General features: G+C 32.3%; 1 protein-coding gene across 3 annotated transcripts in view; it reads right to left on the bottom strand.

Moving 5' to 3' along the window:
- Positions 1–2,422: 2,422 nt before the first annotated feature.
- LOC134693806 (cholecystokinin receptor type A-like) overlaps positions 2,423–15,293 on the bottom strand; it is a 28,491-nt gene continuing 15,620 nt past the window's right edge. The window contains exons 1-2 of one of the 3 annotated variants that reach the window (XM_063554719.1): positions 12,551–12,804; positions 2,423–3,733 (exon numbers count right to left, since the gene is read on the bottom strand). In XM_063554719.1, the coding sequence (XP_063410789.1) occupies positions 2,544–3,665 (1,122 nt within the window). In that variant the 5' untranslated portion in view covers positions 3,666–3,733; positions 12,551–12,804 and the 3' untranslated portion in view covers positions 2,423–2,543. Of the gene's footprint in view, positions 3,734–12,550; positions 12,805–15,293 lie in introns of those variants that run through there. The other 2 variants (XM_063554721.1, XM_063554720.1) reach the window with 2 other exon arrangements.

Here is a 15,293-nt window from a genome sequence, read left to right as displayed (position 1 = left end):
GGTATTTCACTACGTTTGTCTCAATTTAAACACAATAAAAGTCGGGTCTCTCTCTGGGCACTATGGCTTCCATCAATAAAAATTGACTGCCACGATCAAGTCAATAGTCCTTTAAGGTGGGTCTCATTGGGGTGTAAGCGTGACGCGGGATTGCCGATTTGTTGTAAGCGTGACAAGTGAAAGTCAAATTACTGTACCGTGAAAACGGGAAATGATGTCTAGCAGGACTCGGGAAATTGGGAAAAAATGAGAATTTCTTAGTAATACGTACATAGCTAGTGTAAGCGGGATACGGGAATCTGACAAAACAAATAAGCGGGATACGGGAATCTGACAAAACAATAAGCGGGATCCGGAATCAGAACCCCAAATGAGACCCCTTTAAGTGGCGTTAAACACCACCAATCATCCATTCAATATTTAAGTCTAGTGGGAAGTATTTTATGCATCTGCAGGCCTTTTTATTTTAAATTTCAAGGAGGAAGTGAAAAAGCTCATTCAAATGTTTACTCTTTACAGTTATAAGTCTAATCCAATGGAGCTAAAGAGTATAGATAAACAATTTAACACTTACCTACCAAAGACGAAATAAAGAAATGTGTTTGGATTATGCCAATGAAACACCTGTCCAATTTTGTCCAAATAACGTGCATTTAAGTAATTACAGAGCACTGTACAGTAAAACTCTTACCGTTTATATAGTGATAGTCAGCTATCAAAGGCCCCGACATCACAAAATTGTATATATAAAAAATAACAACGTCCATTGTTATGACATAATTTTAAAAAAAAACAAAGTTTTAACATACATGTAAATAACAGACTGGACCTGTTCGTCAGTGGTTGTCGTTTGTTGATGTGGTCCAATATACATCCATTTATTTGTAAGTATTTCTTGCATTGTCTCTCAGTTTTTAATATAATAAATAAGACCGTTGTTTGAATGTTTTTAAACTAATAATTTGTAGGACCATTTGCATCTTGCTTTTCGGTGTGAGTCTGCTCCGTGTTAAATGCTGCACTTTGACAAATACATGTTTACTTTAACAAATTGTGACTTGAATGGAGAGTTGTATCACATCTTCGTATATCTATATGCAAGCAACTAAATCTACTGGGTTACAGGTTCGTGAATTGGGACAGGAACACAAAAGACGTGACTGAGAAAAAAAAATGTGTTCACTCTATAACCCGCCCACGAAACAAGTGAATAATTATAAGTAAACAAAACATAAAAGATCATTGCACATAAACATTTTTTTTCCTGTCGTGTCACTGATTGATATGTTTCATAATTGTTGCTTCTGACATATTCAAAATCTTAAAGTTTGTTTTCCCCCTTTTTGTACACTCTGTTATTTATAAATGAATTAAGTCGGCAAAATACATATGTATTCGTGCGAGATTTGTCACGTTGTGAACATAATGAAATTATAAAGTGGAAATAATTAAATAATTCTTGTAAAATCTATAATTAATTTGATCAATTATATATAAATTGATCATACGACAAGATTAATGTTGTTATTTATAAAAATGAACAGGTTCAAATGTTGCAATACTTTTTTTATTATTATTCAATTATCGCCAAATAAAAATCGGAAATAATTTTGTAGATGTATAGCATGCTAATTGAGAATTCAAAGTATTGCAACAAATTTCTCATCGTATTTGAAAGTTAAAATAATTAAATGTACTGGTATCCTAAATTCTTTAATGATACCAGGATTAAAAATCTGTCCTATAGACTCGTGTTTTGTCTACAAAGGCTCATCAGTAACGCTCGATTCGATTAAAGGTCAAAGTTCAAATAAAGTACGAAGTTGAGGCAATGAGGATCCATATTTATATGGGACTATATAACGTAAGCTTCATCTCACCTATCTGCAATCAAACTTTTGATATAATAAGATGCCACTGGACATTATACGCCAAGTTATATGTTTAAGACAGACAACAGTAATGGTGAACCATTCACAGACAAACGAATAAACGTAATCTGAAGATAGTTGCACTCGAGGAACCCTTTAAACTGGGGCTGCAGGAATGTCAAGTTCTTTATAATATAAGAAATGTCACTCTACTAATAAGGCGATGAGGTATGATTGCAAATACAACAAATACCACCCCAAGTTGAAATAGAGTGGATGTAAGCAATGATAGAAACCAAACCATACCGTCTTCAACAATGAGACAATCCATACCGTATAGTCGGTTATAAATTACCCTAACATTACACATAATTATGACTTTTACTATATATTCTGAAGTAAAATTATCAAACACACTCCTGGCCTTGAATGCATAAAACTTTGCTCAGTGCTGGGAACACAAAAATCATGCTCGAAACATGAAATCCAGCAATTTGATTGGTTGATTTTCGAGCCTTGAGTACAAAAATCATGCTCGAAAGTTTTATGACGCCTGATATATTCATTTGATTTTCATAATGGAGGAGTTTCAAATATTGTAACAATATTTATTGCATTAAGCAATGCACAAACAACCAACATGGATTTGTGTTTTGAAAAAAGTACAGTTCACTACATAATTTGGAAAATTCTTTTGTACAACATTTTGAGATCTTCCCGAAAGGAATTGTTCATGAAGGCGTATATAACTGGATTTGCTACGTTATAAATAAAGTACATATAAAAGACTACCATGTTGTATGACATTAATTCATGTGCCATCAGCCAGGCAGGCAAGAAAGCAAACAGAAAAACAATAGTCACAATAAACAACATGGCGGCTGTACGAATGTTTGCGTATAGTACTTTTTCTTTTATTCCAATTGTCTTCTTTCGGAACTTTCTTTGTTCTGGTTCATTGGAGTCATTGTCATTACCGTTCAAAATTGTTAGCTGTGTCTCGGCACCGGAATATTCGGTAGGGGATGATGGAAATAAACTTGCCCGTTTTCGCCTAGCCTTTTGCGCACGCCGGATATGAATAGATCGATAAATAAGTCCATATAGAACAAACACAACAAGAAAAGATATTAAGTAAAATCCAGCGTATATTTTCTGGTAAATATTTGTGAAAGAGATGTCAAATATGTCGTTGCTAGGATAACACATCCCAGCTAGCTCGTTTGATGCGGTATTGTTACCGGTCGCCATTTTGACAGCGTTAGTAATCGAATAATTTACAGTCGCATTTATTTCCAATGAAGCATTTGATACAGCATTTACAGTTGAATTAACGTCTGTAGAATGTATATAAGGCACAATACCATAACACATAGATGTAATTATCCCAAGTAAGCAGGCGAAGAGTCCCATCGTCAAAACAATTATTTTCGCCCGTGGAATCGTAATAGCATGCAAGAATGGATGACAAATACAGAAAAATCTGTCAAACGCAATCGCAACCATGATGAATGCAGAGAATGGAACGTTGCACGTGATTAGGAACATATATGCCTTACATGCCAGTTCGTACTGTAATCTATAGTTCAAATGAAGGACGGTTATATTGTACGGAATAATGAGTATGCTAGTGAAGAAATCTGTTCCCGCCAGCGTAAGAATGAATAGAGATGAAGTTGTGATGTCACGTTTTCGAGAATAAATATATAACACCAACGCATTACCAATACTTCCAGCAATACTAAAAATACCTAACATTCCTAGCACAACACTCAATTCTATATTGTCAGACATGATGACGGTCTATATGCTGAGTCTTGAAACTATAATCTACATAATACTATCTGGCGATTTTATCCAATCTGAAAAGAGAGGAAATTTGTTAAACAGAGAATTCATCAGTAAGTAAACGGCTTAAAATCAACAACGAAACATCAAAAATCATACAATGCCAAGTAAACGCAGATGTATTTTTTTTCCTTCAAGTTTGGTTCTGATTTCAATCTCTTCTCTTTGAGTTATCTAACTCATTCTATACCGTTAAATTTTTATTGTTTCAAATATTCTAAAACCCCAGGTCAATTAATAAAACAAAATTAATAGGACTGTGTTCGTTACTTTGTGTTCAACTTTTCTATCAGTTTTGGGTTTTTCAATGTTAAATTATCAAAGAACTATTAGTTTTAACAAGCGCTATATCGAAACAAGTTTCAAGCGTCTCTTTTAAGATTCATAGCTGTCTGATGTCTACAGTGATAAAAATAAGGGACAATTCCTTTCGTATGTACAATAGATGTCAACTTCCTAGACCACCATCTCATTTTTTCAAAATCCAACGCAACCACATATTTACAGGAAAATAGACAGTAATTGTTTTATTCCATAATCCGAGATCCGAAATTCATACAATGACGATTATTTACAGTAACTGAAACCATTTCTACAACAAAAAATTTACAATAATGAGACATGCTTCAGCACGTGACATTTTACGCGATGACTATATGCATTTCTTTTCTTCAGGTGAATATAATCAAAATGCTATAGAAATCCCGTCTACAGTCATACCAATATGAAACAATAGAAATTATTCAGGGAAAAAACAAAAAAGTAAAAAGCAATGTAAAGTGCAGTCAATTACAAGTCTCGCTGAGTAAAAGACTATGTTCTTAATCTCCTTTGGCAACGTATGTCGTCAAAGAAACACTAATGCATTCATTCTTATAACGTAAAATAGCTTAATCATATATTTGCGTTGCAAGACTTAAGCTTGTTTTGAAAACAAAGGTAGCTGCATAGTTCTTTGGAATGACATTAGTTTTATCTTAAGTTTTCTGTTACAATAATATTTACAAACAAAAGTTTCTTCCGTTAATACTTTGCGTTGGCTGTAAGATACATGTAATCTGTAGTAGAATAGTTTCCTTTATCTAAATATTAGAAAAGGTTTTGACGTGCACGACTAAAGCTTCCAAATTTTCACAAACAAATTCAAGGGAATTCTTACCATTTCAATTAAATACATTGTACGTATTATCCCCAATACATGCAATAGTACTTTCCTTAATTTTAATATTAAAAAAAATATCATGTTCAAGACTGCAGCTTCCAGTAAATTCGCATTATTACAGTTATAGCATACGTATTATCACTAACAATACTTTCCTTTATCTAAATATTTGAAAAAGTTAGTGAAATTCAAGACTGCTTTCTCAAAATTTAAAAAACAAATCCATCAAGTCCTTACCACTACAATTATTATATACGTATTATCTCCCAATAATACTTAAAATTAGAAAAGGTTTTTGAAATTCAAGACTGCAGCTCCAAAATTTTACAAACAAAATGTCAATGGAAATTCTTACCATTACAGTTACATAGTTACGTATTAGTTCCAATAATAAACAACACTTAAAATTACCGTAACTATTTACACGACGTAGGATTAACTAATAGTAGGCAATCTGGCATTTCATTAAAAAGCTTAAGAAAAAAGCAATCTGAATTTCTTCCGCTATTTATAATAAATTCACCAAGTGAAGATAATGTTAAGAGGTTAATGAATAGACAGAAGATGAAAGATATTGGTAACGCTAGACATTTATTATACTTTTCAACAGTCATATTGCTTTAACTTCGTATAACCATTCTTGATTATTTATTCTATTGATACTTATGGTCAAATACGCCTAGATATTACGGTATGTACACCGGAGAATTGCTTTCTAATTTCTCTTTATTATTAAGTAACACATCTTTATATCAGCAAATTGGATGCACTTACTATATGCATACAATATAAATCGCCAATACTTAACATTTGATGGAAAGGGATAACACAAAATTAATACAAATGTCACATGTTTCAAATTTTGTTAAAACAAAAGTTTATTTTTTAAAGAAAATTACAGTTCACTGTACATGTAACCTAAATTCCTTGATCCAATTCAATTCAATTCAATGTGATAAAGTATTCATATGGTACATGCATGGGGAAAACAAATAAGATTACAGGCTCATACATGTATACTCGTGTACGCTTGTGTAACTATGTCTTTTTTGTCTACACTGGCAAACCTGCCAATGACGCTCATTTCAAGAACCTAGTTGTTAATGTTATTTCTGACAAAAATTTTATTTTGTTTTTCATTTGTTCTCACTTCATTTTTCACGTCAATTTTCAAATTAAATGAAAAATATTTTTCAAAGTTTTAATACCCGATACATTATTTATATAATGATTGGTTACCATTTTGGAAAACCATGCGCATGATGCCGTTATCTTTAATGCTTATTTAATATGTTATTTTGCCTTTAAATAATGATAGTTTCGGAATCCGTTTATAGTATGCAACATTTCCTCATTTTTAAAATTTGATTACAAAACACTACACCGCATACAAATGCATGTAATAATCACATTTTTTATACAATGTGTTTTATGATTCAAGGACAAAATACCCATTTTATAAGTTGAGGATAAATATTTCACCAGAAAATGTCGCATATTTTATTACATCATTCTATTTGATTTGATTTTAATAGTCCACGCTTGTAATCGTCTTAGAAATTGAATATTCTGTCAAACAGTATATTGACCTCACAGCGCAACACCGGTATTAAAATGAACAAACAATGATAACTAGCGTGTGACAGGTTTACATAGGATTAATGAGAATAAGTTTTTGAAACATAAGAGACTGACCTCGATTGTTGACAAAGACATATTTAGAACAAAATGATGTTTTAACTTGTGAATGCAAAATCATTGCATAAAAGATCATAAAAAAATCGGTATTTTTTTTTTCTTTGAGAAAACATATACATGTATGCTATGGTTTAACCTTTAACATGTTTAACAATGAATAGATAAAATTTTATTTCAAATCTGCAAATTGAAATTCAACATACAAGTATGATTTTGGGTAATATTAATTTTGGAATTTCTTTATCATTGGTATCCATTGTTGTAAGTATAGATAATAATCATCGAAATAAAGTTTTCTGCAGAGTTATACATGTACATGTAGCACCATATATTGAAAAATAGTAAGGTCATGGTTATTGTTTTATTTATTATGTTTAGTGCAAAGCGTTAACGTTGTGGTGTATTTCTAATGATTTTTCATTTATTATTATATTGAAATATATACATGTATAAAAAAACACATGCATGTTGATATAGACAAAAAGGAAATATATCCGAAAATTGAATCATTAATGCATGTACATGTCTAACCACCAGAGTTAGTTTTTATTAATGCTAATAAAGATTTTCAAAACCATATCAATAGCATTAAACTTTTACCTTGTTTTTATTGTATTTCAAACGATTGACATGTAAACGATATAACATTTAAATTTTGACATAATTTTATCTATAATTTTTCCAGCCTATCTGATCATACAACTTGATAAGGCCAATTATTTGTAAACAGAGATTCGGATTTTACGTTGTTAGATCGTCAGTTCAATTATTGTCTAGTTTCGCATCTTATGATGGCTGGCCTTTCATTTTAGTGTACTTTTCTCAAAAAACTGGAAACACACTTTTTTTACCAAAAAAATCCATAGCCCCCCCCCCCCCCGCCCGTCCAGAAAATCAAATGGTTGCTGCCTAACTGATATGCAAACAGCTACTAAAGTTAAGGTCAACAGTGGTTTTTGTTCTTGAAAGGACCTATGTTTCTACATATCCAACGATAAATTAGTACTACGTTTGAACGTCTTATCTACGTGGTTTTTTACGTATCAGTCTAGATGTATACAGATGTCTCTGTCATTAACAAATATTAGATGGACCTTTAAAGACAGATCAGGTAAATTCTAAATGGATTGTTTTATCTTCAGAAAATGGCTGCACCCATGCTGCTTAACGTTGTATTGGTTTATCGATAGAAAGACCACCAGACTATTTTTAAAGTACATTTCATCATTCTAAGAGTCATTATTATGTAATTGTCACTATGAAATTCCATAAACTCTACAGTTTATAACTACTGATAGCTATTTCAAATTGCAAAATCTGGATTATTTCCTCATATAAAACGATAAATTATCAAATCAGTTCAATCTATTTCACGCGGATGTGTGATGTTGTTAAATTAGTTATGTTATATGAGCATGAAAAGGAAGAGATAATATTCATTTTCTTTGCATCAAAGCTTATCTAATGTAAATGTCCATTAACGGATTATTACCTGTAACACTGCAGGAATCACTTTAATCTAAATATACAACGAGTTATTCTACGCCGCAAAAAGATGGATTTTAACCTGCAGTTTATGGACATAACTAGCATACCAAGAAATAACCTCCGTTGAAATTTTGCAAATATCCCATAGAGCAAATTACACGGATGGTTAATATTGACTATTTGGTATAATTATGGTCGGGTGATTGCAGGTCTTAAATTGTTTGTTAAATGAAATTAAATGTTTTACTACTAAAGGGTGCTTGAGGAGGTCCACCAGAGCTTTGAGCGAGGATTTCTTGAAAGTGATAGAAAACTCATGGTTTGAATTCAAAGAACAGACACAGTGCAGTGGCAAATATTTCTTGTATATTTTTAACACAGAGAGTTACTCCGGCACCCCTCACCAAAAACAAAACAACACTCTCGGACATCATTAGTCCTTTGTATCATTAGCTTAACATAGAATATGGAATCAAAAGAAATGAAAATGCATATGGAGTATACATTTGTAAATCTGTCACATGATTTTAACCTCAATAGCTTGTTTATTTTTCATTTTCAACCCTCCCAGATAACGAGAAGGTGTAGTTGATATGGTAAATAATTTCAGCTGTATAATTGGTGCCTACAACAGGAAACCACCATATTGACCCTTAAAAAACAACGACTTTTGTCAAAATTAATATGGTTAACACCCAAATTGTCGCAATTGTTGTTGTTAATAACATGAGCAACACAACGGGTGCCACATGTGGAGCAGGATTCAGTGGCGGATACAGGAATTTTCATAAATGGGGGCCCACTAACTGACCTAAGAATGGGCCCATTCCAGTCACGCTTCAGTGATTTCATATATAAGCAACTATTTTTCCCCCAAAAGGGAGGGCCGGGCCCCCTGTCCCCCTAAATCCGCCGCTTGGATCTGCTTACCCTTCTGGAGCACATGAGGTCACCCCTAGTTGTTGGTGGGTTCGTGTTACTTATTCTTTAGTTTTCTATGTTATGTCATGTGTACTATTGTTTGTCTTTTCTTTTTAGCCATGGCGTTGTCAGTTTATTTTCGATTTATGAGTTTGACTGTCCCTCTGGTATCTTTCGTCCCTCATTTGTAACGTTCTCGACTAAAAAAAAACTATAATTTGAGAATCAAATAACTTCAGCAAGCGCACGATTGCAAAAAGATTGCAATATATAGCGCATCAAGCATAAAGGCAATATATGATAGCATTAAGGATGCAAAATATCCTGCAATTACAATGTACAGATGTTGACGAATAAGTTAAGCATTTCAATCAGCAAGTTCAAATCGTTTTAAGATTCTTTTAATAAATATCACACACTGCGGGTGCTTAAAAAATAAATAAAAATGATTACTAAATGTGTAGCTATTTTGATAAGACTTATAACTCCCACGCCGTTCAAGAATCAAGCCATGGCCAAGATCAAGATCCTTATGTAATTACTTTTTCATCCCAGTGTTGGTTATAAGTGAAACCATTCGAATCTCAAACAAAACAGAATAACCAACGATTAATAATCTAATCATACTGTGAAAACAATCAGACAAACGACTGTATAATAACATTTTTCTTCTTGACTTCAGATTACTACGCTCTGCTGGAAATCTTCATACAAATGTGATATATTGACCTTCCGTTAACACCATGCCGATCACGTGATCAAATTCTTTTGTCCACATGGGGTCGCTATTCTTCTTATTTATCTAAATGACTTACTTTTTGTGATAAAAGCTAGTATAGGTTGGATGCTCAATACAGAATAAACAACATTCATAATTATATTTCCACACCCTATTATACCGGCTATCATTACGGCATTTATAATAGGGTCTGTTCTCCCGATTGTTATTCAAAATAATGTTTGTTTTCTTTCCTGTTCAGCAGATCTTAGTCTGCCAGGTCGGTTGCCATTGATGTTAAATGAATATTGCCAACGCGTTTAGCAAGTTTTGATTGCCATCTGCAGATACGATAGCGTGTTGTACTAGGGATGAATTTTTAAAACTGAGAATGGAAATGGGGAAAAGGCAACAACCCGACCGATGAGCAATGAAAATGAATTAACTAGACAACCAAAAGCCATCAATAGGTCGTCACTAAAGCGAAAAAATTCCAGCACTAGGAGGCGTTCTTCAGCTGGCCCCTAAACAAACATGGGTACTAACTCAGTGATAATAGACGTCAATCATTGTACTACACAAACAAATATATAAATGAACTAAAATTGAAAATTCATTTTTAAGAATCTTAAGGGGTGTTTGCTGATAAAGTTCCAAATAAAAAGAAAAGTTCCAAATGACGTTTGTTTCCGTAGACATCCCTATGCTAAGATTGGGAAGTAAATATTTGAAAAGAAGACGTAATATGTATATTTTCCCTTAAAAGTTAAAGTCCAAAATTAATGTCATAGTGTACAAAAAAATTAACAAAGCAATTCTCTTACACTTTACTTATTTAAAATATTTGACATAAAATCTTGTTATTATTTGACCGTTTGTATACAGTGATGTAAATCCGAATCGAAGAACAAATTAAGCTTTATACAAGTACAGTATATGTTAGCCTTTATTAAACTGATGCATACATACGACAACAATCGTATCCAATCTAAAATTTTAAGTGAAGAAATAAATTACAACCATAAAAATAAAACAAACCAATTAATAAGATAACATTGTATCAAAAATCGACTGCCATTAAACAGATAAAACATCTGTTTGGTGGTATTAATGAGTTCTGTGTGAAATCCAGTCTCACTTTTTAATTTTCGATAAAATGATAAAATAATTTGAGAAGACCACACATTGTTTTCTGTACGTTAGTATATCATATTAAGATTACAGGTAACACGCTGAAAATATAATAGACAGTTTCTAATGGAATTCAAGCGATAAAAAACAGATGCAAGTTGTTTATAAGAATCAAATCGATTGTGTTCAGAGCAGTTGTAACTAATTTACACTTTAAAATGAGTTGAAAAATGTAATAGGTAGTAATAAACTACAATGTAAAAACAGCAACTATTTTAACCTTTTCGCGATAATGGACATTAATTGCGTAATAAATAACAAATTGGGATCATTTTCATTACACTGTTGCAACATTTACATTGTAAACACAAGCTTAATGAAATATAAACATGTTAATGTTTGCTGACAATGATTAAAAAGAGGCTGAGATGTTCAAAACTTTTACAAATTAATGTAAAGAATCGGTGTAATGATGTAATACAATTGCCACTTAACACAAAATTTGATTTTCTTTATAACTGAATAATCAAACTACTTTTAAATAGTTTTTTCTACAGTTCTATTGTATGAGGAAGATAGGAGGAGTCCTGATCCTGAAATCCCGGGCTTATAAACACGAAATCCCGAGGTCCCGAATTTAAAAAAAAGTATTTCCCGGAATCCCGAAATCCGAAAAAAAGAATTCCCGGATCCCGAAAGGGTCGATCCCCGAAATCCCGTGCTTAAAAACACCCGATCCCGGAGTCCCGATAAAGGCCCTCCTCATTATAGAGACAATGGATTAAACAAAAGATATTGATACACAAATTCTTGCACATTTATTTAGTGACTTCATGGAAGTAAGAATGTTTGGATTGGCGTTTAACGTTAAGTAACAAATAGTACATGCTCATAGATATAGGAAGATGTGGTGTGAGTGCCAATGAGACAACTCTCCATCCAAATAACAATTTAGAAAAAAGTAAACCATTATAAGTCAATGTGAACCTCTGCCTTGGTGTGCAATTCATAATCTTGCAAATCAATGCTTGACACTGACAAATATGCTTGATGATCCGGACCTGCAATTCATTGACGTGTAAAATATCCAAATGTTGAAAACACAAGGAGCAAAGAACGTCCCGTACAATGCTCGAACTCACTGACCAATTGATACCACAACTTATAGAGAAATGTGCAGGACAATGTAAACAATGGACATGTTAGAGAAATATAACACGATTGAATGATTGATTGATTGATTGTTTGTTGCTTAACGCCAGTGGCAAATATTTCATGCATGTTCAGGACATGAACAAATTAACAAACAAACAAAAAACAATAGATATAACATGATACATGTACCTAGTGCTTAGACAGTGTAAGTTAAAAGCTATTTCCCTCTTAATTTTTTTTTCTTCAAGAAGAAATTAAACAATAAATACCAGTGAAAATTTATCAAAGGAAACTCTTTAGTCGAGCAAATATTAATATAGCACTCATGTGTGTGAAAACGAATGTGCAACTTCGTAAATAAAGTAGTAATGTATAATATAATCGAAAATTAATAAAACTGAAATCTATAATATTATTGGAAATAAGAAATTTGATAAAAATAAAACAATATTCAAATGAAATTCTATATTTAATCAATAGGCTGTTTATACAATTTTGCATTCTTTTAGTATTTACACTTTTTCTTCACTTTCAAAATAGAATATATTAGATCCTTACCTTTTTCAATTGATCATACTAACGAGAAAACAATACTTTTGTTTTGTAAAAGTACAACGCATCCAACTCTGAACGATGTTTGAGTGTGAACTTTTTATTCGTATGAATACAGTTTCCAGAGTAACCAATTGCAAAATACTAAATGTCATTATTCTTTGTAAATCTTCCCGCCATTCATTTTAATTAACTTATTATCGTTGCATAATACGAGAATCTGCACTATTTAATTTAAAGTGAAAGATTCCTTACGGAAATCTGTGCGCCTTAATGTCATTTCCGACAGCGAACAGAACGAAAATATTTCAATAAAAGATTGAAAGGCTTTCTTTTGTTAGTCACCATATGTGGAGATCGATTAAGAATGTTAATCATTTATAACCTATAATATGATATACTGAGAATAATGAATAGCGAGTGCATCGGTGACATTTAGTAACCACAGAATGTGCATGCACTTGGGGTTGAGAATAGATAAGATGGATAATAAAAGTTGTTTTACATACAGTTAACACGATTAAAAGTTTCTATTAAATAGCATGCATGTAGCATAATTCCTTTTAAAAGAGCCCGAAGGGCGAAAGATATGAGAGAGACATTCATTGCTTTTAATGCACGCCTTAGGTTCATCTTATGAACTGTGGTAGGATACTAGTTGATACAGTATTTTTTTTAGAGTTCGGCAGATCTATGATTTTGGGGATTGAGCTACGGTTACACTTAACTTTATTGACTCAATAAAAGAATTAATTTCAGACTAAGATTTTGACATTTCCAGTTGTACTGCCTTAATTTAATCTCTGGTCTTGGGGTCATAAAAAGGTGCAATACGAATACGATTATCATGATCAGACATATAATTTAACCAATCAAAATGCTGGATTTGGTGTTTCGTGCACACGTTTTGTGCTCATAGAACTGGGTCTTATTTTATTATATATAGGTTTCGCCACATGTGACGTAACTTTCAAGATTCGTTATTTGAATTTCGCCACTCGTTATAATATAAAGATACGTTTGATCGAGTGACCATGTTCCGTAAATGATCAACTGCCACAGAAATTTAGAATATGAAGCACGATTGTACGTGGCTCCATATAGAATATCTATTACTATATTAAGTGCCAGTCTTTGTAAGAATCAGGCAATTTAGGTAAAAATAAAACATGATCAGAAAAAACCCACTGAGTTAATCATGCTATTTAATACTAACCATCATCCTGAGTTAAAAATTATTAGTCTTTCGTTTGTGTGTGTCTGGTAATATCAAATAACTCGGCTAGAAAGTTGGTTAGAATGATAGCAAATTACAGAGTTATCTCCCCTTATTTGTTAATTTCTAGTGCATTTCAACCAAATTGTAAATCTATTACCAGAAAAGAAAACGAAAATGAATGTTATTTTTGTGCATAACTACATATTATGAGCTGAAATCAATGTCAAAGTGGGTGGGTTTTTTTTTGTCATGTTTTCACCACTGCCTGATTCTTAGGCAGACTGACACTTAACTACAACGGATGAGGGTAAGTCTAATCTTATACAAGTGACCAAGGATGCATTTTTTTAAACCACGATACATGAGTATTGTCGAACCAGTACTGAAATGGAGCAACTATAATTATATCTTAAAATTGTAACAAAATAATGTAACAAAGAGAGATTATTTCAAATCCCTTATATTATAAATTGAAGTACCCTTGACGTCAATGGCAGACCCGATTTAATATCTTTCAATCAAAGACAGGCTATACAGAAGTAACAATGATTGTGTTTTTACTATGGAATATCAAGTGCTAAGAGACAATAAAAGAATTCCTTTTTCAATTGACAAGCATCCAGACAGCATATTTTGCACGTACAAAAAGGAAAAAATAGCATCTATCTGTCAGAAAGATATCAACAACCATTTATCTTTAAAATATATGGCACAAAAACTAATGCTTTCTGTCATTGAATTCTGCAGACTTTGTATGCTTTGAGACAACGCCATCAATTTAGCGCAATGACTGACACAACATGAATGTATAATCTATAACCAAAATGCATTCTTTGGTTACATATTGATATGTTTTGCATTCAAAAAGGATATATTTAATCTTTATCAGGACTACGTTATTCCTTTCAAATTTAAAGAGAAGAATTGAATACAAGAGACAAAATTGAAAAACTCAGAGGCTTTCGATGATATTAATGAAAGATGTTTCTATAGAATACATAACGGAAAAGTATATTCATATCATATCCATTTTCTAAAGTCTTTTTACGTTATTTTATTTGAATTACTGGAAGATTAAATCACCATTATAATCCAGATTCACACGCTGTGTCCTTTTTATTTTCGGTAAAATTTAAATACACGTAAACTTTACTAAACTAAAATTGATAATGGAAGACATCAACCCGACCAAAGAGCAGAAATTAGCCGAAGGACACCAATGGGTCTTCAATACAGGACGAAAATCGCGCCTCCGGATGTTCGCTTCAGCTGGCCCCTAAACAAAAATGTTTACTAGTTCAGTTGAAATGGATGTCATACTAAACTCCAATGTTATTCTGTATTTCAAATAAGTATTTATTGTAATGTATCTTTAAGTTATAGTTTAAACACATGATTTTTAAATTACATGTACGGTGTATATTTCATAATATAAATACAAAGATGTGGTATGAGTGCCAATGAGGTGAGACATCTATCCATCCAAGTCACAATGTTAAAAATAAACAATTATAATTCAGAGAATGGCAA

Source organism: Mytilus trossulus, chromosome 12 (genome assembly GCF_036588685.1).
Source record: "Mytilus trossulus isolate FHL-02 chromosome 12, PNRI_Mtr1.1.1.hap1, whole genome shotgun sequence".
NCBI lineage: Eukaryota > Metazoa > Mollusca > Bivalvia > Mytilida > Mytilidae > Mytilus > Mytilus trossulus.
This window is presented reverse-complemented; position numbering and strand designations above follow the sequence as displayed.